Genomic DNA, 26,950 nt, shown 5'->3' with positions numbered 1-26,950 from the left:
TTCTCTGTCCTTCACTCCCTCTTTCCATTCTTGTTATTCTGTCTTTACTAATTTAATGTTTTCCTTGATCTTTAAATATTAGCATTACTGTTGATGTAAGATTGTTGATCTCATTATATCATATAAGCTGTCTGTTCCAATCAGCATTTTGATGATAATTTTAAAATGCTGCTTTGAATACTTCTTGCTTTTAAGCCCTTGCTCACTCTGTTTATCCAACCACTCATCCATCTATCCTGCTAAGCCCTTATCCTATCTTAGTTCATTTTGATCTTGGGATTATCACTAGGCTTTGTTCTCATAATCCAAGTCAGAATTCAGACTGTATATGAGCTACATGATTCATCATTTTATCACTGAGAGTACTTGGAAGTGGAAGTATAGTACATATTGCAATCACATCATGTTATAATCACTATATGTAGTTTCCTTTGGTGATTTGAATGTGATTTTATCAAGATAATGACAATCAAAATGTCATAGTACTTTCTTATGCTTTGTCTCATCAATAAGACAAATGGTCGTTTTAGACTCTATTTCCAGATAATATGCTTTCAATGCTGAGATGTTCAAAATAGTCATTAATATTTAATGGACAAATTTTTATTGCTGAGTAAGATACAGTTTTGATGTTGATAATGGTTTTTATAGCTTTATTTCAATAGTTATGTCTTTTTGTTCCAAATTACTTCTGGACTAATTTATTGTCTAAGACTCAACAGGATTGCCCCTTATACAGGCAATATAGGGAGTTCTAACCTGCTATATCATAACCAGGTAAGGTAAAACATGCTAGAACTTGATAGTTTATTAAGTTGGGTTTACTCTTTAGAGTACATGTTATAATGATTGGTACTTGCATCAGGAAGATTAATTTGACAGAAGTGAGAAGTGAGTAATATAGATTAGGAAAAAAGAGCATGAAAGTAGAGAGTTCAGTTAGGAGTTCATTATGAATGAAATGACTGTAGGTTATGTGAGGGCTTGGAGTCAAGAAATTTTATTGTTTAGTTAGAATGTCCTTAAAACATAGGAAATTATTATATGCGGGGAGCAAAAGAGGGAAGAATCAAAAGTAACACTAGGACCTTCATACGTTGCTGGTGGGAACGTCAGCTGATGCAGCCAATGTGGAAAACAGTTTGGCAGTTCTTCAATAGGTTAAACATAGAATTACCATATGATCCAGCAATTTTACTCCTGGATATGTATTCAAAATTATTGAAAACAGATATTCAAATAAAAATGTGCACACAAACTTTTATAACAGCACTATGCAGAATGGCCAAAAGGTGGAAATGACTCAAATGTTCATCAGCTAATGACTGGATAAATAAATTTGGTATATTCATACAATGGAATATATTATTCAGCAATCAAAAGGAATGAAGTAGTGATACATGCTACCACATCTATCAAACTTGAAAACATTATGCTAAGTGAAGTAAACTGGACATAAAAGGACATATGTATTATATGATATGAAATATCCAGAATAGGCAAATCCATAGAGACAGAAAGTTGTTAGTAATTGCCAGCCAGGAGCTAAGGGAAGTGACTGCTTAATAGGTATAGGATTTCCTTTAGGGGTGCTGAAAATATTTGGGAACTAGATGGTGTTAATGGTTGCACAACATTGGTATTGTACTAAATACCACTGAATTATACATTTTTAAATCATCAAAATGGAAATTTTTTATTATGTGCATTTTACCATAATTTTTAAAAAGAACTCAATATTAAGCTAGTTAAAAAGAAGCAACACTAGGACAAGAATCACAAACTGAAAGGATTTCAGGGCCCTAGGAAGTGCAGTAGACAGAGTAAAGAAGTAGCAGAGAGGGAACATGGTGAACTAGACATTGAAAACCAAATGTTTTTGAAAATCCTCTGTGGGCCAAATAAAATTAAACTGTGGAGTGCAGTTTCCAACCTCTACTAGAAATCGAGCTGAATAACTAGACTCTTTGCTTTGTATCTCCACCATTTTAGCACAATGCCTAGCCAACACATATAGACGCTCAGCAGGTATTTGATGCATGAAAAATAAATAAAAAATAAATAAAGAATGGGCAGTAAGGCTGTATTTTTAAAAAAATTTTATCTTCATCTCACCCCTCACAACTTATCAATTTACATGTTTTAACAATCTGTGTTTATTTATTTTATTGTGGTAAGATACATATAACATAAGGATTGTCATTTTAATCATTTTTAAACATACAATTGCATGGAATTAATTAACAATCTTTAAAAAAAATCTCTTAAATATGTTTTCTTCTATCTTCCCTATCCTTTTCTCACTGCCAACTCAGGTGTGCAACATTTCTTGCCTAAGATTACTGCAGTAACTCCCTAATGTCTCCTTTCCTCTAAGATGCCCTTCTCTGTTTTCTTCAATATGTTACAAAACACAGTATACTGCTTAAAATCCTTTAAGCTTTCAGATCAAAGCCCCATAGCATGGTAGGGAAAACATTGATGATCTGGCCCCTTCCTCATTTGCTGCAACTCTTCCTCAGGTGCTTGTAACTCCAGACTTTCTGAACTTTCCACAGTTCCTGAAGCACACGGTGCAGGTACATGTTTGACATGCTCTTCTTAGAGTTCTCTTCAGACTTCATTGGTCTGTCTGTCTTAAAACTTTGGTTCTTCCAAGAAACTTTTCTAACCAATCCAATCTCAGATAGGGATTCCTGTGTTTGCTCTTCTTTGTGCCTTGGCACTTTGCATTTCTTTTATTGCACTTACCTCACTGGTTTATCATTGTGTTTACTAGTAAGTCTGAATTCCCTGTCAGACTGCTAACTCCTTAAGGTCAGGGATCAAACCTATCTTCAGTGCCTGGCACTTGGCAGATAGCCAGCAAAGGCAACCCTTATCACTATTACAAATAACTTATTATATGGTAATTGTGTGTTCAATTAATGTCAAATGAGAATATGAATGTTAGATGTCGTATAGAGATGCCAAGCAAGGATTCAGTGGAGAGAAAGTTTTCATGGGATAGATGGCATTTGGAATGGGCTTTGAGATATGAGTAAATTTCTGGAAGGTAAATTCTATTCAGTTATTCAGTAATTATTGAGCAGTGACTATGTGCTCGTTAGTGTAACAGGCTTTGAGATTGTCCAGGTCATATATAGCAGTGGTCATCATAATCTCGTATTGATTACCACTTATAAACATAGACATTTCCAAGAAGTATTCTGAATTTTAGTTTATTTTGTGATTTACAACAAAGCACCACCTCTAAAACTGTACCAAAAAGTGGATTGACTTTTAGAATGAGCCTTAGCAATAAACTAAGAGATATTACTGTGGCCATCTTTCATGAAGGTTATTATCTAGTTTTAGCAAAAAAAGATTAAGTTCCTAAAACTCCTTTTTGCCTTCAGAAATAGCTTCACAATCCCATTTGAAAATGAAATGTTAATATATAAGAAGCAAGAAACTTGCTTGTTAGACTCTGCTTGTATTTGTTAGATCATTTTAGAGCTCTGTTAATTATAACTTGTAAATCCTAATCAGGTTATATTAAGAGGCTAAATAGAAGGTTATAATCTTACCCCCCCCCCCATTTCCATAGTCTAAGAGACTAAAATAAACACATCTACTTTGCACTCAGATTAAAAATAAACACTTCAGAATCACATAATTGAGAAATACATTTTCATGTAGGAAACACTGATTAAGATTTGTAGTTTTAAAAAACACAAAGGTTGTGTTTTTGTTTCCTTCTATGAAAGATTTTTTTCTTTTTAACTTATGTGGGTGCTGAGATGTTTATTTTTCTCTGAAGTACTGCATGAATGTTTTTAAACCAATGCTGAGCTTGCTAAAGTATTGAAACATCTCTTGCCATACTTATATGTCGATCTTTAACATGACAGATTATAGACATATATGTTGATAAACCCACACAGAAAAATAAAAGTAATTTCATTGTGGATTCTCCTCAACGCCACCACCAAATGTACTTATTGGACAGTATTACCATGAAGTAGAAATGAGTTGCTATGTATGAACATCCTTTGGAATTGCTCTAAAATAAAAACCAGTTTTAAAAATAGCCTATTTAATCTTTGGCCTAGGCTAACCCCAAGCAAAAAATAATGATTTCCTAATTGTTTCAGATTATCCTTAATTTATAAACATTTAAACATTTAGAAGTATTGTTTAAACCAGAGGTCAGCAAACCACGGCCCAGACAGACCTCCTGTTTTCATGCATGAAGTTTTATTGGAACACAGCCATACCTGTTCACTTATGTATTGTCTATGAGTGATGTAGCCATACAAAAGCAGAGTTGAATAGTTTCAACACAGACTGTATGGCCCACAAAGCTTAAATTATTTATTATCTGACACTTTAAGTAATAGTTTGAGGATCGCTAGTTTAAACCATACTGCTCTCTGCTGGTTTATTACTATAACCAAAAAGCAGTTGTTTATTGGATACCTAAACCGAAATGCAAAAGATGATTTTCTCTCTCTCAGTGTTTTCTTGTCATTCCATAAAGAGATTAAAGCTATGTAAAATGCTATTTTAGCCATTCTTTCATCCATTTATTGCTTGCTAGCCTTGTCCTTGCCCAGTTTTGGTAAGAGTAAATGAAGCTTTATTCCTATCTTCTATAAATTTGAAGATCACTACATAGAAAAAATGTCATTATACCTTTTTTTGATCCCTCACCCTAAGAGAATTTGAGAGAGAAAAGATTCTTCTCTATGATGGAGAATGTGGGCATTTTCTTTTGTCCCTGCTTAATTCCAATCTATAATAGCAAGCATAAAAACCCCTTTTCCCTTTTCTTCCAAAGGACTCTAATTGATTTACTTGCCTTGTTCTTCCCCTATACATCTTTTTAACTTATACATAGTCCCCCATTACCCACAGTTTCAGTTACCAGCAGTCAACCACTGTGGTTCTCAAATGTCAATGTGTAGTAGTTACTTGAATGGCTTGTTAAAATACAGAATGTTGAAACAACCCTTCAGCATTTCTGATTCAGTAAGTCTGAGGTGGTCCTTAAAATTTGCATGTTTAAGAAGTTCCCAGTTATTGCTGATACTACTGGTCAGGGGACAACACACAGAGAATGACTATAATAGAGGAAGGGATGGCTGATCACTCAGGCATTATCTCAAAGTTGTCAGGATTGTGTATGGTCCTTAGACTTTTAGTATTCCTGGGAGAGATCAGACATTATGACCCATACTATTCAAACCCAAGGAACATAGATAAGCTAGAATCCCCATTTATTATAGCTGCCAGGTGAATCGGATAGTTGGGGTGATAACTCATGGCCTCTTATGACGTGTAATTTAATGGAGACTCTGCCAAGTTCTTGTTCTTTGAGCTCCTTTTTAATTGGACTAATAGAGAACTATCTCTTAGTTCTTGTTATTATTATTGTTATTACTGTTGCTTGGGGTTTATTTTATTTTATTTTAATTTTTAATTGCAAAAAGAACTCTTAAAAATGTGTTAGAAAAAGTTAAGCAGATATCTGGTCAAATAAATGAGCAGATAAGTCACACACCCCAAAGAAACACACATGTCTAATAAATACATTTTAGGATCTGGTTGCGGTTGGGGGTGTGGCTGGCCCTTGGCTCCCATCTCAGGACCTTTGAACATCCTGGCTGGCTGTGTTGCTTGCCTGGATGTGGGCGAGGGCATGGCCTAGGCCCTTGGCCCCTGCCTGCAGACCCCCAGGCATCTTGGCTGGCTTTGTTGCTTGCATGGATGTGTCACTGTTGCTTGGGTTTTATTATTATTATTATTATTATTATTATTATTATTTCAACTCTAAATTGTTTCCCTGAGATGACTCTCAATATGCTTAACTATGCATTTATAAACCATGCTTTTTGATTGGGTTGCTTTCATGGAGATAGCTAATCATATCCATTATCTTTTTCTCTTTCATCAGTAATCTTAATTCTACTTTTTGGGTACTTCTTATTATACTTAGTACCATATACAAATTATAAGGGAAATTTAAAGACCTTATAATCCAAGTCTTTCTTCCTTACTTTACAGCTGCAGAAACAGGCAACCAAATAACTTGCACGCTACTTCACAAAAAAGTTAGAATCAGCCCCCACCTCCCAAGCCATTAAGTCCTAACCGACTCAGCTAAACTACTGAGCTCAGTCACCATGGGTAGAGGAGGGAGTTGAATCAATGTGAAATGCTTGGCTGTTTGAGAGGCTACATTGAAGTTTTAAATGCACATGTTTTGAAACCATGCTTACTGGTAAATTGCTTTCACTTAATTATGGTATATTTTGACTACTGTAAATAGCTTCAAATCTGTAAAATGAGGGATAACATGTACCTTTAGTGCTGATTGTTTCTTTCTTCTTCAAAACATCACTAAGAAAGTATACAGGCAAGCAGTAGGTAGGGAGAAAATATTTCCCAAAACACATACCTGACAGATGACTGCTATGTAGGAAACATAAAGAAATTGCTACAACTCAGTAATAAAAAGATACATACATGATTTTTAGATAAATAGGCTAAAGGACAGTTCCCAGTGAAGATACACAAATGGCCAGTAAGAACATGAAATAAATTAATTAGTTATCAGAGAAATGAAAATCAAAATCTTAATGAGATGCTACTATACATCCACTTGAGTAGCTAAAATTCAAAAGACGGACACCACCAAATGTTGGTAAGTTTGTGGAGAAACTGGAACTCCTCTACAGTGTTGCTGGGAATGTAAAATGGTACAACCACTCTGGAAAACTAGTGTTTTTTCTAAAATTAAACATACACTTGCTCTGTGACCCAAAAGTTCCACTCTGAGGTAGTTACCCAAGAGAAATGAAAACGTAGGTCACAAAAAGATCAATAGAATATTTAATAGCAGTTTTATTCATAATAGCTAAAACTGGAAATGGCCTAGATGTCCATCCATAGGAGAAGAGATAAACTTTGGTATGTTTATACATTGAATACTATTCAGTAATATAAAGGAATGGATTACTCACAAATGTAACAATATGAATGAATTCCAAAAACATGCTGAGTAAAAGATATCTTACACAAAAGGGAATATACTGTGGTGCCATTTATATAAAATTCTAGAACAGGCAAAACTAATCTTCATTGGGAAATAGTGGTTGCTTATGGGGAGATGGAATAGAGACTGACTGGTATAAGGAGTTTGAGGGATTTGGGGGTTGATCATGGAAAAAGATATGACCATTGGACAGGATTGCCTGAGAAGATAAGTCACTCATAGCATGAAACTGTCCAGAGGCTTATGGCAAGGGGCCACCATCCAGAAGGGGAGGAGGACAAGGGAACCTCCTAAGGGAGAGGAAGATCAGAGAGGATATCTCTGGTGGTTACATGTCCAGGTCATGTTGCTCAGTAGCATGGCGGTGCCGTGGGGGGCTAAAAATCTGCTCATTTGGGCTGTTTTTCAAATAATTGGGTGTGTGAACTTGAATTTGGTACCAGTGAGCTTTTGAGCTAATAGGTCTCAGCATACAATGAAAAAATTAACAACCTAGGGGCCAATGCATAGAGATAATATATATAATTACTGAGAAGGGACAAGAGGGAATATTCTGGAATGATAATAATTTTCTGTATCTTGATAGGGGCTTAAATTACCCAGATGAATACATTTGTCAAAACTCAGTGAATATACACCTAAGATTTGTGCATTTGTGTATTTCATTTTTAAATTAATTTTATATCAAAATAAAAATTCTAAATAAATATTGAACTCTAATGATATGCATACCGAAATATTTTGGGAGATATGCACTGCTGTATGCAGTTTGCACAGAATGCCAGAAATAAAATGAATAAAGAGATAGAAGGATAGATAGTTGAGTAGGTATATGATAAAGCAAGTACATAAAATATTTATGTTAGAATCTACATTGGAGTATATATGTGTTTACTGTAAAACTATTTCAGCTTTGCTTTATGTTTCAAAATTTTTATAATGAAACTTTAAAGACTGTTGTGTGAAGAATAGACTGGAGACCAATAAGGACACTATGCCATTGCATTAAAAAAATTATAGAATTATATATTTCTTGACCAACTATTAGCTATACTTTTATAAAAACTTGGTTCTATACTTGATCATTTGACTAACTGATCTGTGGCATTTGATCTGTTACAGGAAAAGTCCTTCTGCTAGTGTTGACACATCTGCATTTCTGTCATCATTTATGTGCTCCAGTAGGACTCTGCTGATTGATGCCCCAGCAGAACTGAAAAGAGGCCTGCAGAGGAAGGAGCGACACCTTTTCCTATTCAACGATCTGTTTGTTGTGACTAAAATCAAGTAAGTATACTGCATACTCTCTCCCAGTAATCATTATAAGATTGCATTTCCACTAACAAAGATACCTTTTCTATACAATGTTTACTGTAAGAATGTCTGGCCTCTATTACTAAAGCTAATATCTGTAGTGAGCTTTTTGTTTTGTTTTTGCCAAAAAGAAGTCAATTGTTATTCATGCAACAAATGTGTATTTAATCTCTGTTCTGTGCTATGCCCTGAATAAATTTATTCTAAGATGCAATGAAGAATGTGATGGGTATGGTCCCTACACTTTGGGAGCTTCCATTCTTATGTGTGGGAGAGGGAATTATAGATTGTGATTAGTGCTATGAAGAAAATAGGCTGCTGGGTGAAGTAAAATGGGGGTGGGATATATGTTAGGTAGGTGAATTAGGAGCAAAAAATAACTGAAGTTTGATGAAAAGCAACCAGGTATTCAGGTATTGTGAGGATAAGCATTCTAGGTAGAAGGAATAGCAGGTCTAAAGCTGGTGGGAAAGGTTGGCCCTTGGAGGAGTTAAAAGGCCTGTGTTACTGGAACATAATGAACAAAAGAAGAGTGACAGGAGTTAAGGTTAAAGTAGACAAGGGTTAGGTTATCAGGAACTTTGTAGGTTATATTAGTTATCTATTGCTAAATTAACCCAAAACATAAGAGTTTAAACTATAAACATTTCATAGTTTCTCTGAAGACAGCAAGGTGGAAGTGTTTATCTGGGTAGTTCTGGCTCAAGGGGCCTTGTGAAGTTGCAGTCATTTGTTGGCCAGGATTGCAGTCATCTCAAGGCTTGACTGAAGTTGGAGAATCCACTTCCAGGTCCACTCATGTGGATGCTGGCAGCCTCGGTTCCTCACTGTCTGTTGACCAGAGGCCTTAGTTCCTCTGCATGTGGGTCTCTCTACAGGGCTACTCAACATGGTAGATTGCTTCCTTCAGAGTGAAAAATCTGAGAGAGAGAGAGTGTGTGTGTGTGTGTGTGTGTGTGTGTGTGAGAGAGAGAGAGAGAAGGCAATGGAGAGAGCACCCAAAATAGAAGCCATATTCTTTTATTTTGGAAGTGGTGTGCCATCATTTCTGACATACTCTATTGGCCACACAGATCAGTCTTGGTACAGTATGGAAGAGAACTTCACAAGGGTGTGAATATCAGGAAGCAGGGTTCATTGGGTGCCATCTTGGAGGCTTGGTTCCACCAAGGTTGTGATCAGGAGTTTGGATATTATTCCAAAGGGTTTTAACTGGGGGAGTGGCATAATGTGATTCATGTTTTTAAAATATCATTCCGGCTCATGTTAGATAATGGATTGAATAATGGTAGGCAAGAGTGCAAGCAAGGAGACTAGACAGGAGGTTATTGTAGCAATCCTGATGAGAGATAAGGAGGCTTCATCTGAGGAAATGACAGTTAAAAGAAGGATACAGACATTTGGAATATACTTTAGAAGTACCTAAGAGAATTCACTTTCTGTTCAACACTAAATGTTCATGTTCAATGTTAATGCATTAATACCCAGACTAGAACATGGTGGCTGCTACTTGCTTCATCCCTCATTCTCATTATTTATGAAACATCATGAACGATAAGGGTATTTTAACAGATTCAATCTCATCAAAGGGACTTTTAGTCACTAGAGAATAGTAAACACTTTTTCTAATACCTACACTCTCACACCTAAGTTGTTCAGTGTCATAAATGAGACATGGGCAGGGCTAAGTACTAATTTTGCAACATACTATATTTAATCTGAGTGGTATTAATAGCAATAAAACCAAAATTTATTGGGATCTTATTGTATGTTAGGTATTATTCTACGTACTTTAACCCTTATAACTGTTCTACAGGGTGGGTATTATTTGCCTCATTTTACAAGAGAAATTGATACTGAGAGAAGTTAAGTGACTTCCCTAAGATCACAAAGTAATTAGTTGAGCCTACATGTGAACCTATGTCCATCTTATTTCTAATTTCATTCTTTTAACCCATATGTGGTCTGCTGCCTCTATTACTCTTTGTTTTCTTCTGGATTTCATAGATTTCTCAACCATATAGTTTTTATTACCATTAAAATCAGTCTTTCCCTTTGTGATGAGTAAAAGTGTCCAACTACTCATCTAGTCAGAAATGGAATGGAATGTTTAGTGAAATGTTCATATATTTTTTTCAATGCAAAGATAAAGAAAACAGTTTCAGAATGTGTTTTGAATAGAAATAATACAATGTAATTATATGTGGATATGATGTTATGAGGAATAAAGAGCACGAAAAGTCTCTCCTTCTATGCTTTTGCACTAGGTCCACTTGAAGCTCTAAGTAGGGAGGCTATTAACACAGGAACAAATCATTATTTTTTTAAAATGTAGTTTAGTTATGATTTTTTTGTTTAAAAATTATTAGATGGGTTCTATATGCTAGGTATTATAATAGGAGAATCACAAATGTCTCATTTAATTTTCCTAACAAATTAGAGGTGGGAAAGGGAGAGGGGAAGGGGGGTTAGCAAGAAATTAGTTAAGGGGCACAAAGATTGATTACATTTTGCAAACATGAGAATACTAATTATCCTGATTTGATCACCACATATTGGTGATGAATTAAAAAAAAACTGTCAATAAAATAAAATCGTAGGAAAAAATAATAATGATTTTCCTAACAAGTGCCCCAAACAAGAGTTGTTTTACATATTGAACACAGGGGCTCAGTGAGGTTTGTTGGGTACTAGAAAATGGCAGACCTGGAGTTTCAATGAAGGCCTTAATTCCATGGCTGGCTCTTTCCACTTTACCGCATTGTGTTCATTAGGTACATAGCTTTGTGCTCAGCCTGGAGGTAGATACACAGACAACAAAAATTTATTATAATAACCAATTTCCTAAACTTTAGAACCTTAAAGACTATTTACTTGTAACATGCATCTAGTTCATAGGGAGGAATGTATTTTCCTTTATCTTTAGATTTTTTTCCTTTAGCAGTTGTAGTAATATTTATCATACAGGGCCTTTGTTTTCTTACCTGAAGTTATTTATGTTCTGTTTACTGCTAGCATCTAAGTGGTTTTTATATAACCTATGTTTTGGAAAAACTTTTTATATAAGGACAATTTCTTTTCCACTAGAAAATTGCTCTTTTAGATATATTGGAAAAATGTGTGCCAATCTTCTACTTCTATAGCTGACTTTTTATTTTGATTGTACCTAAAGTTACACAATTTGTTTCCACAGACTGCTTTTGAGAGAACTCTTTGTGTCCACTTCAATGCTTTTATGAAGTGACAAAATTTATATGAATTGATTTAAATGTTGTTTTTGAGAGATTCAATTCATTTTAGTACTTTCTATATCTGTTGGGGATATTTAAAAGTGTGAGTGATCTAAGTTGTTTTTACTTATTTTTTTGCCATAAACCCAAGACCCTTGGGATAAAACATGGATATTTGAGGAGATAATTATATTATTATTGAATCCTGCCACATTGCAAAAATTTTGACCACCATTTTCCAGTAAATTGCTTACATGATCATTCTCGTAGCAAACATTTAAATATATTCACAGATCCTTCTTAATGTGAAAGAACTTATTTATTTTTTCTGAAATAAACAGCAACCAAGAAGAAATAGCCACCTGCAATACCAAACCGGTTTATTTCCTATCACTTCTCACTTTTAGATGAAGGATTGGGTAGTACTGTGAATCAATATATTTGCTGAAATTATCCAAGACTAGCAGTTAGTCTTTATTCTTAACCATGAGGAAGGAGGAGATAACTTAATTTCCATATTATATCACCTCATCTTCATGCTTCATTTGGAAACTGCTTTCAATCTTTAGTTGAGCCTACAGAAATAAACAAGCGGGATAAATCATTGACTAGCTACTTACATATTTATTTAGTCAAACTAAATTAATTGTAGTAAGTGCAATAATATAGAGGATGTGAAATGCTTCCTTTTATTGGCTAAAGTATTACATTTGCTCCATTTTGTGCTGAATGTTGACAACGTTTGCTGAAAATTGTTTTCAGTTTATTGTCATTGTTTTCCTTACTAAGTTAGAAAAGTGTTAAAGGTAGATGGGTTATTAGAGACCACTTTTGATATTCATTAGAAAAATAAATAAGAATTGTTTTTCCAATAAAATTATGGTTTTTCATTTTTTAAAACAGGATCTGTTGTATAGACATTAAAATATTTAGAAGAGTTCATATTTTTTAATAGTCATAGAGCACCTGTATTAGTCTGTTTCTGTTGCTTATAACAGAAATATCTGAAACTGGGTAATTTGTAAAGAAATAATATTTATCGCTTATAACTGGTTTTGGTAACTGGTAAGTCCAAAGTCCAGGGAACACATCTGGTAAGAGCCTCATTCTTAGTGATGACTCTAAGTGCCACAGGGTATCATATGGCGAGAATGGCAGAAGCAGGAGAGAGAGAGAGAGAGAGAGAGAGAGCTTCTCATGCGCTCTCCTTTTGAAGCCATCAGAACCACACCCATAACCACCATTAAACCATCAATGGATTAATCCATTCACGAGGGCATGGTCCTCACGATCTAATCACCTCTTAAAGGCCCTACTTTTCAATTACCATAAAAGGATTTCTCACCCTCTTAACACTGTCACAGTGGGAATTAAGTTTCCAAGATGAGCTTTCAGGGGACAAACATATCTAAACTACAACAGTACTCATATGGAATTTACAGAGAGAAAATGACTATACTTACCTCACACCCTCTTAAGCCATCACTATTCTCATATTTTACTTCCTAAGCAAATAGTAAACAATAATGAGTTCTGTTTAAGTGAAAAAGATGAAGTTAAACAAAGTCTGATTATTAATTCATTATCAATAGAATTGCCATCATATACTTGTGGAATACATCTTGATCTATGCTCTAGAGTATATTTGATAAGATATCTTCATCTTAAAATTTGGAGAAACCTCCCTAGAATCTTGCGTATTTCAACATTACACTTTAATTCCTTACAGTTTGAAGATTGGAGGAGAGGAAAGCAAAGTATATCTGTTATCTTAATAAATTTGCAGTAAGGAACTACATTGTGGAAATAAATATTTGATTTTAGGTGTTGTTTTGCTTTGTTTTCAGCCAGTCCACATTAGATTTATATATTTTTAAATTTTTGTAGCATAACGCTATTGGAAATTGAGAGTGACAAATCTGAAAATGTACACTGTGACTTCAGGACTGTTCATTTTAATACAAAGCTTTATTGGAATACTTCTTTTAAATATTTTCAAGCTCGCCCATCTAGCTTTATGTACAAAAACGTTCATATTAGTCCATTTTGTGTTGCTATAACAGAACACCTGAGACTGGGTAATTTATAAAGAACAGAGGTTTATTTGGCTTACAATTCTGGGACAGCTGCATCTGGCATGGGCCTCAGGCTGCTTCTGCTCATGGCGGAAAGCGGAAGGCAGCTGGTGGGTACTAGCAGATCAAATGGCGAGAGGAAGAGATCACATGGAGAGAGACAGAGAGAGAGAAGTACTAAAGTCTTTTAAACAACCAGCTCTCGAAGGAACTAATAGAGCAAGATCTCACTCAGAACCCCCATCCCCCAGGGAGAGAATCAATCCATTCATGAGGGATTCACCCCCATGACACAGCTTCCAACACTGCCACATTGGGGATCAGATTTCCACATTTGTTTTGGCAGGGATAACACATCCAAACTCTATCAGTGTTCATGAGATTTCTCTCCCAAACTCTGAAGTAAACTAACACAGCCTCATCAGAAAAACCGTATAGCTCTGGAGAAACAAAAAAGTAGGCCAAAGATAGAAATGCAAAAGGGAACTTTATGGAAAGATACTTCATCCATGTGCTTTATAGGAATGGCAATATCCAGAGCTTTTTATAGATACATAGTAGTTAAGGGCATGAATAAGATCATGAATCAACACTGCCCAATTTCATATTCTAGCTTACTACTTAAGCTGTTTGACTTTATAGATTTTGTTTGACATTACCTAAATAGTTGCCACAAAGAAGTAAGATTTTGTCTGTAATAGAGTCTATTTCATAAACAAACTCTAAAGATTTATAGCAGTAGGGTGAGATATAGAAAGAAGCTATCATGCCACACAGGCACTTTTCAATTACACTTAAAATCAGTGTACCCTATGGAAAGTATAAATGAGACTTTGAATCTAGATCATCCTTCATTTATAGTTCCTGAAAAACACGTTTTCGTTTTATAATCCTGGTGAATAGTTTTAGCTTTAAATATTCTATAAATCAGTGCAGTTTTAGGGATACTTCCAAATGTATCTTTTTAAAAAATTTTAACGTCTCAATATACATTGTAGTTGATTTTCATGACCCTTTACCCATTCCTCTTCCCTGGTTTTTATCTCCCCTCTCCCCCACATCATATCTATTCACTTGTCTTAAAAAGTTCAAGGAGTTGTTATGATTGATGTGTATTTACTTCTCAGGTCTATCGTGAGCAGTAAATCTGTCAATTATGTGAAGATGGATGGTGGTTTCCATAACAGGGGACTAAACGGTATTAGGTAGAAATTGTCAAAAAGCAATTTCACTGCTATCTTAAAGTAGATGACCTTCAGAGTCCCCAGAGATGATTGCTAATTTTGTCAGCTCTGCTTTTTTGTTTGTTTAAGTTTAGGTTCTGTTTTTAGGCTACAGTTTTTCAGTTCTAGCTGGAATATAAGGGAAAATAGTTGAACAAAATCTTAAGAAAGGAAATTAATCTGTGCTTCTAAAGGCTAGAAAATTTTGTAACCATTTACTTAAAAATGTACTTTAAATTCCTCTAATTTCAGGGTTTTTTAGTGCATCTCTTTTAAGATAAAAAATTTAAAATCATCTTAATAAATCATGTGTAGTTTTTGTGTTCAGCCACTCCAATCTTTTTGGAAGTAAGGAAATTACAAATAATAAATTAATTTTTGTAACAGCAGTAAATTTAAAATTAGATTTTTGATCCAAATGCAGTGCCTAACATATAGAAAATTTTTAAAAAGCCAGTTTGTGGCTATTTGCTGCTGTAAATGCAAGGGTGACGACTAAATAAATGTTTCACCAAAGTTTCAGAGGCTTTCTTGGGCCAAGGTAGCCAATCATGTTACGATTTACTGTGCTGGATACTGAAGATTAATACAATGAATAAGACATTCTTGAGTCATGATTAGTGAAAACTGCCCTCTTATCACAAGTACAGAAGCTCCTGTAAAATTTAAGAAACAAAACAAGAGATCCTGTTTGGATTTTATCTTTCTAGATATAACAACAACTTTAAGATAAAAAATAAAATTAAATTAACTGATATGTGGACGGCAACCTGTGTGGACGAAGTGGGAGAAGGCAACACCAATGCCATGAAATCCTTTGTCTTGGGCTGGCCCACAGTGAACTTTGTGGCCACTTTCAGGTAAGAACCACAGCTTGTTCTGTATTTACCTGGGTTAGCTACTGTGATAATTTCTTGTCTGGAGAGAAAAATTTAATAAAATCTTGTTCCTTTAATTTTTTAAAAGAAAATGTTTTATTCTGCTTGAGTACTCACTCGATAACTCATGTTTTGACACACACCCCCAATGCAAATACTTGTGTGCTTTATGTTTCTCCCAAAGAGCTTTTAATTAAAATATGTGAAAATTAATGGTAAATATTGGGAACTCCTGGGATCATTTTCCATCATTATAAAATGATTATTAAATGTCCAATTAAGTTTGACTAACTGGTTTATACTGACAAACTTTCTAAAGAAAGTTTTTCATTATATAAATTAATGTCATGAAATACTGGGTTGCCTGAATTGTGTATTAAATCTGATTTAGTATCTATAGAAATATAATAATCATAAGCAAATTTATGAGTTTAAGGAGTAAAAGTTAGTTTCCCAAGACTCACTTTTCGGCTGAGATGGGGTTGGAGAATGTATGAATACAAAGTATTTGTCCTCTTACCCTGAACATACTTAATTGTAATTTTCAGTTAGAGTGAACAACCAAAATTCACACCTGTGAATTTTTAAACAATGTGCCCCAACTCCAGTATTTATTTTACATTTAAGAGTTAGTATTTATCACATGCAAAGGATGCTCTTCATTCTGCTTCTCTTCACACTACCACCAAACTCTTTAGGCACCATTCTAAAGCCACGTAACTAAAATTTTCCAAGCTGTTAATTTTCCAATAAAGGACAGGCATGCCATTATATTCTGTTTTGCAGTATTGGCCTACCCCAAGATTTTAACAGCTTATTTGGAAGAAACATGTATTTGTATCATTCTCTGCATGATGTATTTCTGTAGTTAAAAGGACACTTCAAAAAGTTTGTGGAAAAGTAGAATCAAAAGATAATATGAATCTTTCCATGAACCTTTTGAAGTATTCTCATATTATCATTACCTATTGCTTAATCTTCTTGGAATTGGAAGTGAAAGGAAGCAATTTCAAGTGAGGGATGTGACTACACGATATTTTTAATCAAGGATTTTCCATGAAACTTCTTTCTAAGAAGAGGGGAAAATGTGGAAACAAGTTTTACATACATTGTATTGCTCAAACTATGGTTCTTTGACCAAGTGATCAAAGTTAACATTACCAGTGATGTCATGTAGATATCATATACCCCTTGATATCATGTGAAGAGAAAAGCAATTCATCTCTGTGATATTCCTACCCCCGAAACCATAATCTCAGTCTAATCATGAGAAAAACATACAGCAAGCACAAATTAAGAACATTCAATAGGTTACCTGACCAGTACTCTTTAAAACTGTGAAGGTAAAAAAAAAAAAAAAAAAAAAAAGGCAGACAAACAAGCAAACAAACAAAACAGGGAAAGACTGAGAAACTGTCATAGACCAATCACTAAGGAGACAAATGTAATGTGTTATCCTTAATTGGCTCCTAGAACAGAAAAGGATCATTAATTAAATAAAAACAAAACTGGTGAAATCTGAGTAAGATCAAGAGTTTAGTTAATAGTAATGTACCAATATTGGTTTCTTAGTTTTGACAAATAGGCCATGATAATGTAAGAGGATAACATTAGAGGAAACTGGCACTAGATGAGAAGTATACAGGGAACCTCTGGGTTATCTTTGTAACTTTTCTGGAAATCTAAAATTATTTCAAAGTTAAGTTTATTTTTTTAAGAAAGTGTTGAGTTCTGCCTCTGGAATGCAGAGTGAGGTCTCAACCGACTGACCACCCTACAGATAACAACTGTAAACTCTGAATAATATACAAACAGTAACTACTGAGGGTTTGGGAGACTGAACAAAAGTTGGAAGATTTGGGAGAGGAGTTGAAACTTGGAAGAAGACACCACACTGGGTGCGTTTCCTATTTTTAAGGCTTTAGCTTGAGGTCAGGCTGCAGTCACATCATGGTATGGTGCTACTAAAACTGACAAAAACCCACAGTCTTTCTGGGCTGAAGAACTAGAATATGAAGTCCAGATCAACCACAGTTATTGGAAAGCAAAAGTAGAAATCTCAAAAAGGAGTGCATTAGAGAAGGGAATCTCCAAATTCTGTGTATAGATACTGCCCAAGTCTGTGGCTGATTGCTGAACCTCACATGCATGGGATAGACTCAAAGCACCTTAAACCTAAGACTAAAAGAATTGAACTGAGCTGCTGCCCACCACAGGTAAGTTTGAATTTGTAGCTTCATCTAATCTGGTTAGTTGTCTGTTAAAACAAAAACATCAACACCGTTTTGCAATTACAATAGAATATGGTCTCCAAACCAAACATTCGTAATGTCCAGAATACAATCTAAAATTTCTTGACATATGAATAACAAGGAAAGAGAAAAGATAATAAAAGCCAATCCTGAGATGACCTATGTGTTGAATTACAGAAAAGAACTTTAAAGCAGCTTTTTTAGGTATGCATGATAGATAAAAGGAAAATTCAATTGAAATTAATGAAAAGATAGGAAATCTCAGCAGAGAAAAAGAAAATATAAAAAAGACCAAATAAAAATTCTAAAACTGAAAACTGCAGTATCTCAAATAAAAAATCTCCCACATGGCCTTCCTTGCAGAATGGAAGTGAAAGAGGAGTCAGTGAATTTGAAGATATATCAGTTCAAATTGTCCAATCTGAAGAACAGAGAAAACAAAGATTTTTTAAATGAAAAAACGTATCAGAGACTTGTGAAAAAATATTAAAAGATATAATATACGTATTAATGAAATCTGAAAAAGAGGAGAGAGAGTGTTTGGAACAGTAAAGAAATAATGGTTAAAAACCTCCCAAATTTGGTGGAAGACAAAAATGTACATATTCAGTAAGCACAGTAACTCCAAAAGGAAGTGTATGAAGAAAACTACACCTGGCCATGTTATAGACAAATTTCTGTAAATCAAAAGAGAAAATTCTTGAAAGCAGCCAGAGAGAAAACAACCCATTACATATAGCAGAACTGCAATTTAAAATTTTGTGAGATTTTTCATTAGAAACCATGAAGGGCAGAAGACAGTGGAACAACATCTTTAAAGTGTTCAGACAGCCCAGCAACCACCACCGAGCACTGCAGGAAGCGCCATGGGCTCTGGGCCATGGGTTTCTGGGCCAAGATTTTTCCATCCATATGCCAAATTTCTCTTCAAACTCTTTAATCTCAATATTAAGCATACTTTCTTAAGTATGGCCCTTTTCAACTGCATAAACTTTCTAAGATAATTTATTTGTATGGCCCTTTAAGCTGCAAAAATACTCTGGGAGATAATTAACCCAGTTTTTCTGGTGTGGAAACTGAGGCTTATAGAGATTAAGTGACTTAGGATCACCTAGCCTGCATATAATTTGGAAACCAGGTGTTTGAATTCCAAATCAAGTTGTTCTTTCCACTGTAAGAGATACCTCCCACTGGTATAATACCATTTGTAAAAGAGCAGTAAATGAGGACACTGGTTCTGTCTTGTATCTATCCAAGAGGATTTAATAAAACCACACTTGACTATGTAGTTTTTCCTAAAGGGCATTTTCACAGCAGGGTTATCCAAAACACAGTTGTGCCGCGGTTGCAGCTTACATGTGTAACTACATCAGTAACAACAGGCTGTTGATATTTTCACCTGGATTGACAATCTTAAATATGCTAGCATAATATTTTACATGGTTTAATTTTTTTTCTCTCATTTTCTTTGATTGCAGTTCTCCGGAACAAAAGGAAAAATGGTTCTCTCTCCTTCAGAGGTACTTTTTCAGTATATGTGTTTTTAGTCTTCAACCTGTAATAAATGAATTAAAACCTTTTCTGCAGAGATGTTCCCCAAACTATTTTCCTTCTCTTTGGTAGAAATTGTTCATTTGTCCTCAGAATAAGCTGTTGTTTAGACTGTACATTAGCTACTACTTACTGTAAATAATGTTCTCTCATTACATGTATTTCGTACTTTCTAGGAAGGAGAACATTGAGGTCTAGTTAGATCATTTGAGACAGAATTTAGGTAATAATCTCTCCCATCTCTTTCTGTTGTCTCCAACCTACCAATTGGAACTAACAGTTTCCTCAAAGTATATACCGTTTCCACAAATTCAGAGCTTTCTGTTGAGCACCTCAAAAATGAATTATTATCCCTGTTATTGAACATACAGACTAAAATGGTCAACTTAGGCACGTCTGTTAGACCCACAATTTTTTTCCCCTTTCTCCCCTCTCCTGCTTCCTAAGCAGTGGGATAACCAAGATTTACCCTCTGCTGGAGAGCTAAATGAGAAGTCCAAAGCCATTGCTTTGGTTTGTCCTAGTTAAAAGTATCATATATGTTCCTGTACTTATTAGTAAGGTGCCAGACCTGTCCAGAGAAGACAGGGAAGCTTTGAAGATAAAATATCTCCCAGAGGTGCCTTGAGCTGATTGTGCTTCTCAAACCTCATCTGACATGAATGTCCCATTCTTTTTTGTGCCCATGCCTAATGTCCTGATTTTTAAAAATTTCCTTCCAACCCATAATGTAATCTGAGCTTGCTGAGTCTTTCCTTCTGCCTTTTTAAAAATGGCATATAAGTAGTATATTGAGAATATTAGCAAAATAGATTGATTTTTAAAATAAGCCATTAGCGAATTCCATCTGACTCAGTGTTGTTTTGGGTTGTTGTTGCATTTGATTAGATACATCAATCTAGAGAAAGACAAGGACTACCCGAAGAGCATTCCGCTCAAAATCTTCACCAAGGACATTGGGAATTGTGCCTATGTAAGTGTTTCTAAGCCAGAAAATTAAATTCCAAGTCCCTGCATAAGGCAGAACACCATGAATAAAAAGAGAGACAGGCAGGCAAACAGACTGTGTGTGTGCTATAGGAGGAAGGTGTTTTGAAATACGATAGGGGGAAAATGCATTTTCCTGGATATATTTATGTCTTTGTATATATGAAAAGTAAACCTAGCAAAAATAAAGCAAGAAAGATTTATATGAACTACAGTATTTAACATTTACACTTGGAAAGAATATTGCTTGTCAGATGTCTTTTTCCTCCCTCTGGCCTGAATGTTTCTCTGGATCTTTTCAATAGCAGCTGCAGAGGCTTTTAGTAAATCTACTTCCACAAGGTATTTCCTATTAGTATTATGCAATTTTTTTCCAACTTATCACTTCTTAAGTAGAGAGTGGTTTTGAAAAGTTTTTCATTCTTTAAGTTTTTAGGGATTGAATCCCTCAGGTTAATAAGTGGAAGATCTGAGAAAGATGATATTTATAGGAGAATCAGCATTTTTCTACATCACGGTATTTATCATTTTGGTCAAATTAATATTAATTCTTTAACCATAGTTGTTATGTTTAATTTGATGACTGAAATTGTAGTACAAGGGCCAAGATGTTATCAGTGATGAACAAGACGGAAACTTAGGAATGTTTTTATGATCTTATGGACTGTCATACTTCACAGCAGCTCTAGATTACACTGGATAGCTTTATTTGTGTGTAGAAAATACATGCAAAACAGTTATGTTTGGGAGAAAAGCAAAAGCTATGCAAATGTTCTGACCAACTCCTGAGTGTGAGATATCGCTGCTTGAGGAAAGTACTCAGATTTTTATGGTATGAGACTACGGAGATCTCCTGCAGCAAAGTCGGAAAACAACAACAACAACACTGTTGTTTCAGCCTGCTTTCATTCGACTGTTGTGGCAGTTGGTTACATTCAGGATTTTCATGGAAAATCCTTTAACACTTTTTTTTTCAGTATATAGAAAGTGTGTGCTTGAGAAAGGACTGATGTCCCCCATTTTGAAAGAGAAGACAGGAGGTGTGGTCAGGTTGGGTGCTCTGGTTTTATCACTAGTACCCTTTATAAGTCAAGGGTGCTGTGACACACTATGTCCTTTGCTCTCTGAAGTAGCTTTTGTGGCAGGACTCTCTTTCAGGGAGCCCTGCTTCCAGAAAGAGTGATTTCCCCAAATAGGAGTGCATCTATGGGAAGTATTCTTTATCCTTGGTCTTCAGTTAGGCACAACCTGTCAGTGAGTTCTGCTAATATGGAAAGGAATTGTCACATTTTCAGTTTTGTCTGTTTGTTTTGTTGTTTGTTTACTAGCCAAAGAGCTTTATCTGCCGAAATTCATTTTTTTTGTCTACCAGAAAGGCAAGCAGGAAAAAATACACTTCCTATAGCACTACTTGAAACATATGTGCCTAGTGTTAAGAAAAACCATTACCTTAGAGACCAGGTAATTGGGAGGATAGATTCTTCACTACCAAAGACTTCATGAGAGATTTGCTTTAAATTGAATCAAATGGTTTTCAGACTTGGAAAAAAAGAAAGAAAAAGAAAAAAGCAGAAGCCTTTTTTGAAATTATATGTCAAGTTACAAAGCTCAGTATGTAATATAACTATGCCACTCTGGTAGAAAACAGGCACCGGATTGGGCATTCCAAGACCTTTTTGTTGTGCTCTGAGACACTTTTGCATAATCTTTGGGATAGAAGGAGGACAATTGGAAATCAGTGCACTTAAAAAAATTTTTTTTACATAAAATTCAATTAACCAACAACTTTTAAAGGCAATTTGTCATGTGAAGTAATTGACTTATTGGGAAGACATAATATAAGGGAACAGCAATTGATGAATTATCAGTGGATTTCACTTAGCTTTATTTTTATATCATTTTTGCTTTTATATTATTTTTTTCCTTTTATGCTACTTATTTGTACCATTTAAGCCCTTCTATCAGCAGCCCTGATCACTTATTTATCTGATAATTATCATATATAAAACCTATGTGCATAGCAAAAATATTTCCTTTTTGATAACACAACACTGTCTTATATTTACATAATATATTCTGGAATGCAGTGAGCTCTATAGATAGCCCCGAATCTTCTTAATCCCTTTTCTGTTTGTAGCATGCAAATTGTCTATTTTTAAATAGCAATTCTCAATGTGGTTTAGCACGGAGCTATTACAGATACCCTATTGAATGGCAGAGTTGGTAATAGAATTGAGCTTTCTAAAATTTTCATTTTTTTCCTAGACTCATCAGTTTTAAATTCTCTGAAGATTTTCACAATAAGAATCTTAGTAGCCACAATGCCTAACACATAGAAAGTGCTCAATAAATAGCTGTGTTTTAAAATTCTAAGCTTTAAATGTCTTTCCTAACCAATTCTTATTCTGATTTTACCTAAACTAACTTTATACCATGCAAAGAAATAAAATCCTACATTGTGAAAACAGTACTAAGGAAGAGATAGAAAGAGATTCAGCTCTCTCCCTTTTTTATTACCCATTGCGCTATGGAAATACAACTATGGAAATGAGGCAGAACACCAGGCTCACTGAATTTTTCTTATTATACTCTCTATGAAATATATTTAGTCTTCTCCTTACTTGCTTAAGCTCTTACATTTTGTGAGCCACACATCCTTTATTTTGAGAGAAATAAATGTTTTATTAAAGGGCATCATATATAAGGAAATGAAAGTAAATTATAGTCAAAGGTGTATATTCTACTTAAGTCATGTGCTTTACTCTGTCCACACTTGAAATCGGGTTTGAAATTTTATTTACAACCACCTAAAGGAAATCAGGATTTGCCTTTGGATAATCATTTGAGAATTGTTATTTGTTCACCTGTTTTAAAATTCTTTATTTATAGCTGTATTTCTTATTTCTTTTTTTTCTACAGTCTAAAACTATAACAGTAATGAATTCAGATACAGCGAATGAAGTTATCAACATGTCATTAACAATGCTAAGGATAACTGTAAGTTACTCTGCTAGATATTCTTATTTGAAAACAAACCTTGATACTTTAGATTCATGTAAATATTATCCCTTCCATCATAAGACAGCTGGTTATTAGATATACCCAAATCATATTTTATCCCCCAAAGCATAGAAAATAAGGACAGTAAATCTTTAATATTTGTTTAAAATATGGATGCTATCTTCCACTCTTATTTTAAAACTTGTATGAACCAAAAAGCATAAGATTGGACTATAATTTTAGGATGATGATATGTATTTTTATTGTATATACTATATACATCTACAAAAAAATTTGTTTTGGTGTAAGATTCTTAATAATACAGTTTCAACTCTTTCCCTCCTTTCTGCTTGTCAATATTTGACAGTTCTCCCTACCTAATCATCCTGTTATTATCCCAAGACACAATTAGTCTTAGGATGATGAATTCTGAAGGATTTGCTCTGTAGTAGAATTTTTACATAAAGAACACATGGCTAGAAGCCATATTGCCTGGCTGCAGGTCCTGAGGATAAGATGCCTGGTACTTCTAATGAACTGGTAAATAAAAAGACAAGCTTTTAATTAGATCATGGATTTGAAGGGCTTTAGTGTATACTCCACATTTTTCATTTTGCTTTTAGTTTCTGCTCCTGTTTTCTGGGACAGAGGTTACCATTTGAGATTGTTTTAGAGGAAAATATTAAAATGTTTGAGAATGAGTTGGGGAAAGAGAATTGGAAGGCTCTCCTCATTGCCTCCCTATCAGTTATATAAACACCACATAATGAGTACTTTTATTAAAGAGAGTGATTTTCAGAAGGGTGGAAACTAAGGAAAGCACTTGAACAACACTATTCCTTGCGTGAGATTCCCCATAAATTTTAAAACACACTGATGTGACATCACACATGTTTAAGACATGCCATGTATTTCAACTTTCTAGTTATACGGTGCTATAGTAAGCCTTTAAAGAGCTCAGGGTTTATCCTGAGCTCTTTAAAAATTTGGGATTAAAAAATCTGAATTATTAAATTTAGTAATGTGTTTTAAATGTAATTAAATTTATATGCAGTGAGTAAAGCAGGCATCTCTGCATTGATTTCTAACCTGTGTGAATATGTTTTGGAAGAAAGTGAATAGATTTAGGGGTAGGAAGGGAGATTAATTAATGACAGGATTCATTTCCTTATCTGTATTTTTCTTTTGGATAAAGTGACCAATCTCCTCAGACCCAAAAATAATTCTATTAATTTAATTAGGAATTGAGGCTATTTGAGTATACCTGGTGTAAGAGATGATCACAGTGTTTTTAGACACTATATAAAAAGAAAGGATTTTTATTAGGTTGCTCATTCCATTTGAAATATAATTTTTTGACTAGTGATGAAGTAACAAACTATGTGTGTATGGTAGTGGGGGCAGTCTGTAGGGTATTCTCCATAGCCAAGACCCTCCATTATAAGGGCAGGCCTGTGATTGCTAATCAGAAGTTAAAGTCAAGAATATGAAATACTGCCAACAGACTTGACTTTATCTGTTCTGGCTTCTTTTAAAATATATTTACCTTATTCCTCCTAGAGGAATATAACCCTTCCTGGGTTATAATTCTACTAGTGAAAAATTTTGTTTTATTGTTTTCCATGACTGGGACTATTCTCTAGATTGAATTCTCATTCTTTCTGTGCCCAGGAGTGGACTTGCCCAAACTAAAGCCAATGTAGACTATGCCAACTGCCTATCTGCTCAAAGCCTCTTGGTCATTCTTCTCCTGCTCAGTAGCAGCTGAACTAAAATCAGCCTTTGATATTTTACTTCTTAATCATACATACAGAAATGTTTGTGGCTTTCTGGATAACAAGGTTGTCTTTGCCAGGGACATGTTGAAGGTTAAGTCTGATATTCTCTGAGAAGTCCAGAGACATAGCAGAAGTCAGGACTCTAAAGAAGAGATTAGCCTTTTAGAACCAGGAAGTTTGTTCTTCCTTTGTAAAAAGATTTAGTCAAGATTTCCCATTCTGTGAGCTCCCTTTATATCGAGGGCCTGATTCCATTGAACTTTGTGGATCCCTAGCCATCACTGGGGATTGGGGGGAGAGAGATGGGGTTTTCTTAAAAAATCATAATCACTCCCGTGAACCTATATAGCATTTACATTGTCCCCAGATTTTTCCTTTGACGAAACATAAAAATGCAAAAAAAAAAAAAAAAAAAAAAAAAAGTCCTCATTGAAGTACCAAATGTTGAAGATTTGTTATGACTTTTAACTCTTTTATCTCCAAGGGCTCTGAGAGAGATTACCAGTTATGGGTCAATTCTGGCAAAGAAGCGGCACCATACCCACTCATTGGTAAGTTTCTGTGAAAATCTAAGAGAACTATAATTAAAATTCAGTGAATACTAAGTGGCTGAGAGAATTAGTCGTATGGTCCTAAGTTTAAATACTATTAAATGTTAAATCTCATATGAAGAATAAATATCTACCAAACATTTCTGTGTGTTAGACAAAATCTCTTTGCTCAAGCAGCTAATTTTATAGTTGGGAAGAAAAATGTGAATTTTTTTTTTTCACTTTATAAACAGAGCTAGCTTGCCAAACCTTTACTTTTTTTCTGTAACACAGCAATATGTATTTCCTTTTCTTCATACACTTATTTTTATGTTCAGTTCTTGGGATTTTCTGTTCCCTTTCCTATCTACTATTTTGCCTCTCTGGAAGACCAGTCTATAATCCAGTCATGCATCTTAAACCATCAGTGAGTATGAAATACCTGCCCTGTGCCAGGAACTTTCTAGGCATCAAAGAAAATGGATTAATCCATTCGAACATATAAATCTTCACTGGCTAACCTACTACCCCTTCACTAACTTACTTTGCTATTTCTGTAGCTCAATTACCCAGCATTTGATTTGAGGAGTATTGGTATATAGGTTACACCTCACCTTATTTAAATCATTTTACTTAAAAATGTTTTTTGATCAGTAATTTTATTCAGAGTGGTGAACAGAAACAGAGCAATTAAAATGAGGGACAATATCTGTAGCAGATTTTGAGATGATGAACACAATGATGTTGATGATGATGATTTCTGTTAACAATTGAAAAATGCTTACTACCTGCTAGACATTGTGAAAAGCATTTCACATGCATCATCTCGTGCAGTCCTTTCATTTATCTGTGAGGTCACTACTGTGTAATCAGTGTTTCAAGTGATGTGAGTAATCTAAAACCAAACTTTTCTACAAAATGTGTATGCCTAGAATGTAGAAAGTGATCATGCATAAACTGAGGACAAAATTGACTTATTTCAGGGTTTTTTTCCCCCCTCTATCTTAAAATTTTATTTTTATTGAAATAGTTGATTATACATATTTGTGGGGTACAGAGTGGACGATCAGTATTTGTGGACAATATATGGTGA

General features: G+C 34.6%; 1 protein-coding gene across 1 annotated transcript in view; it reads left to right on the top strand.

The window, feature by feature from the left end:
• LOC134375109 (rho GTPase-activating protein 20-like) overlaps positions 1-26,950 on the top strand; it is a 71,239-nt gene that overhangs the window by 17,909 nt on the left and 26,380 nt on the right. The window contains exons 4-9 of the mRNA XM_063093287.1: positions 8,162-8,326; positions 15,592-15,741; positions 19,490-19,531; positions 20,451-20,535; positions 23,469-23,546; positions 25,812-25,878. Coding sequence (XP_062949357.1) covers positions 8,162-8,326; positions 15,592-15,741; positions 19,490-19,531; positions 20,451-20,535; positions 23,469-23,546; positions 25,812-25,878 — 587 coding nt within the window. The remainder of the gene's footprint in view (positions 1-8,161; positions 8,327-15,591; positions 15,742-19,489; positions 19,532-20,450; positions 20,536-23,468; positions 23,547-25,811; positions 25,879-26,950) is intronic.

This window comes from Cynocephalus volans, chromosome 4, assembly GCF_027409185.1.
Source record: "Cynocephalus volans isolate mCynVol1 chromosome 4, mCynVol1.pri, whole genome shotgun sequence".
Taxonomy (NCBI): Eukaryota; Metazoa; Chordata; class Mammalia; order Dermoptera; family Cynocephalidae; genus Cynocephalus; species Cynocephalus volans.
Note: the sequence above shows the minus strand (reverse complement) of the source record. Positions and strands in the feature narration are given on the sequence as shown.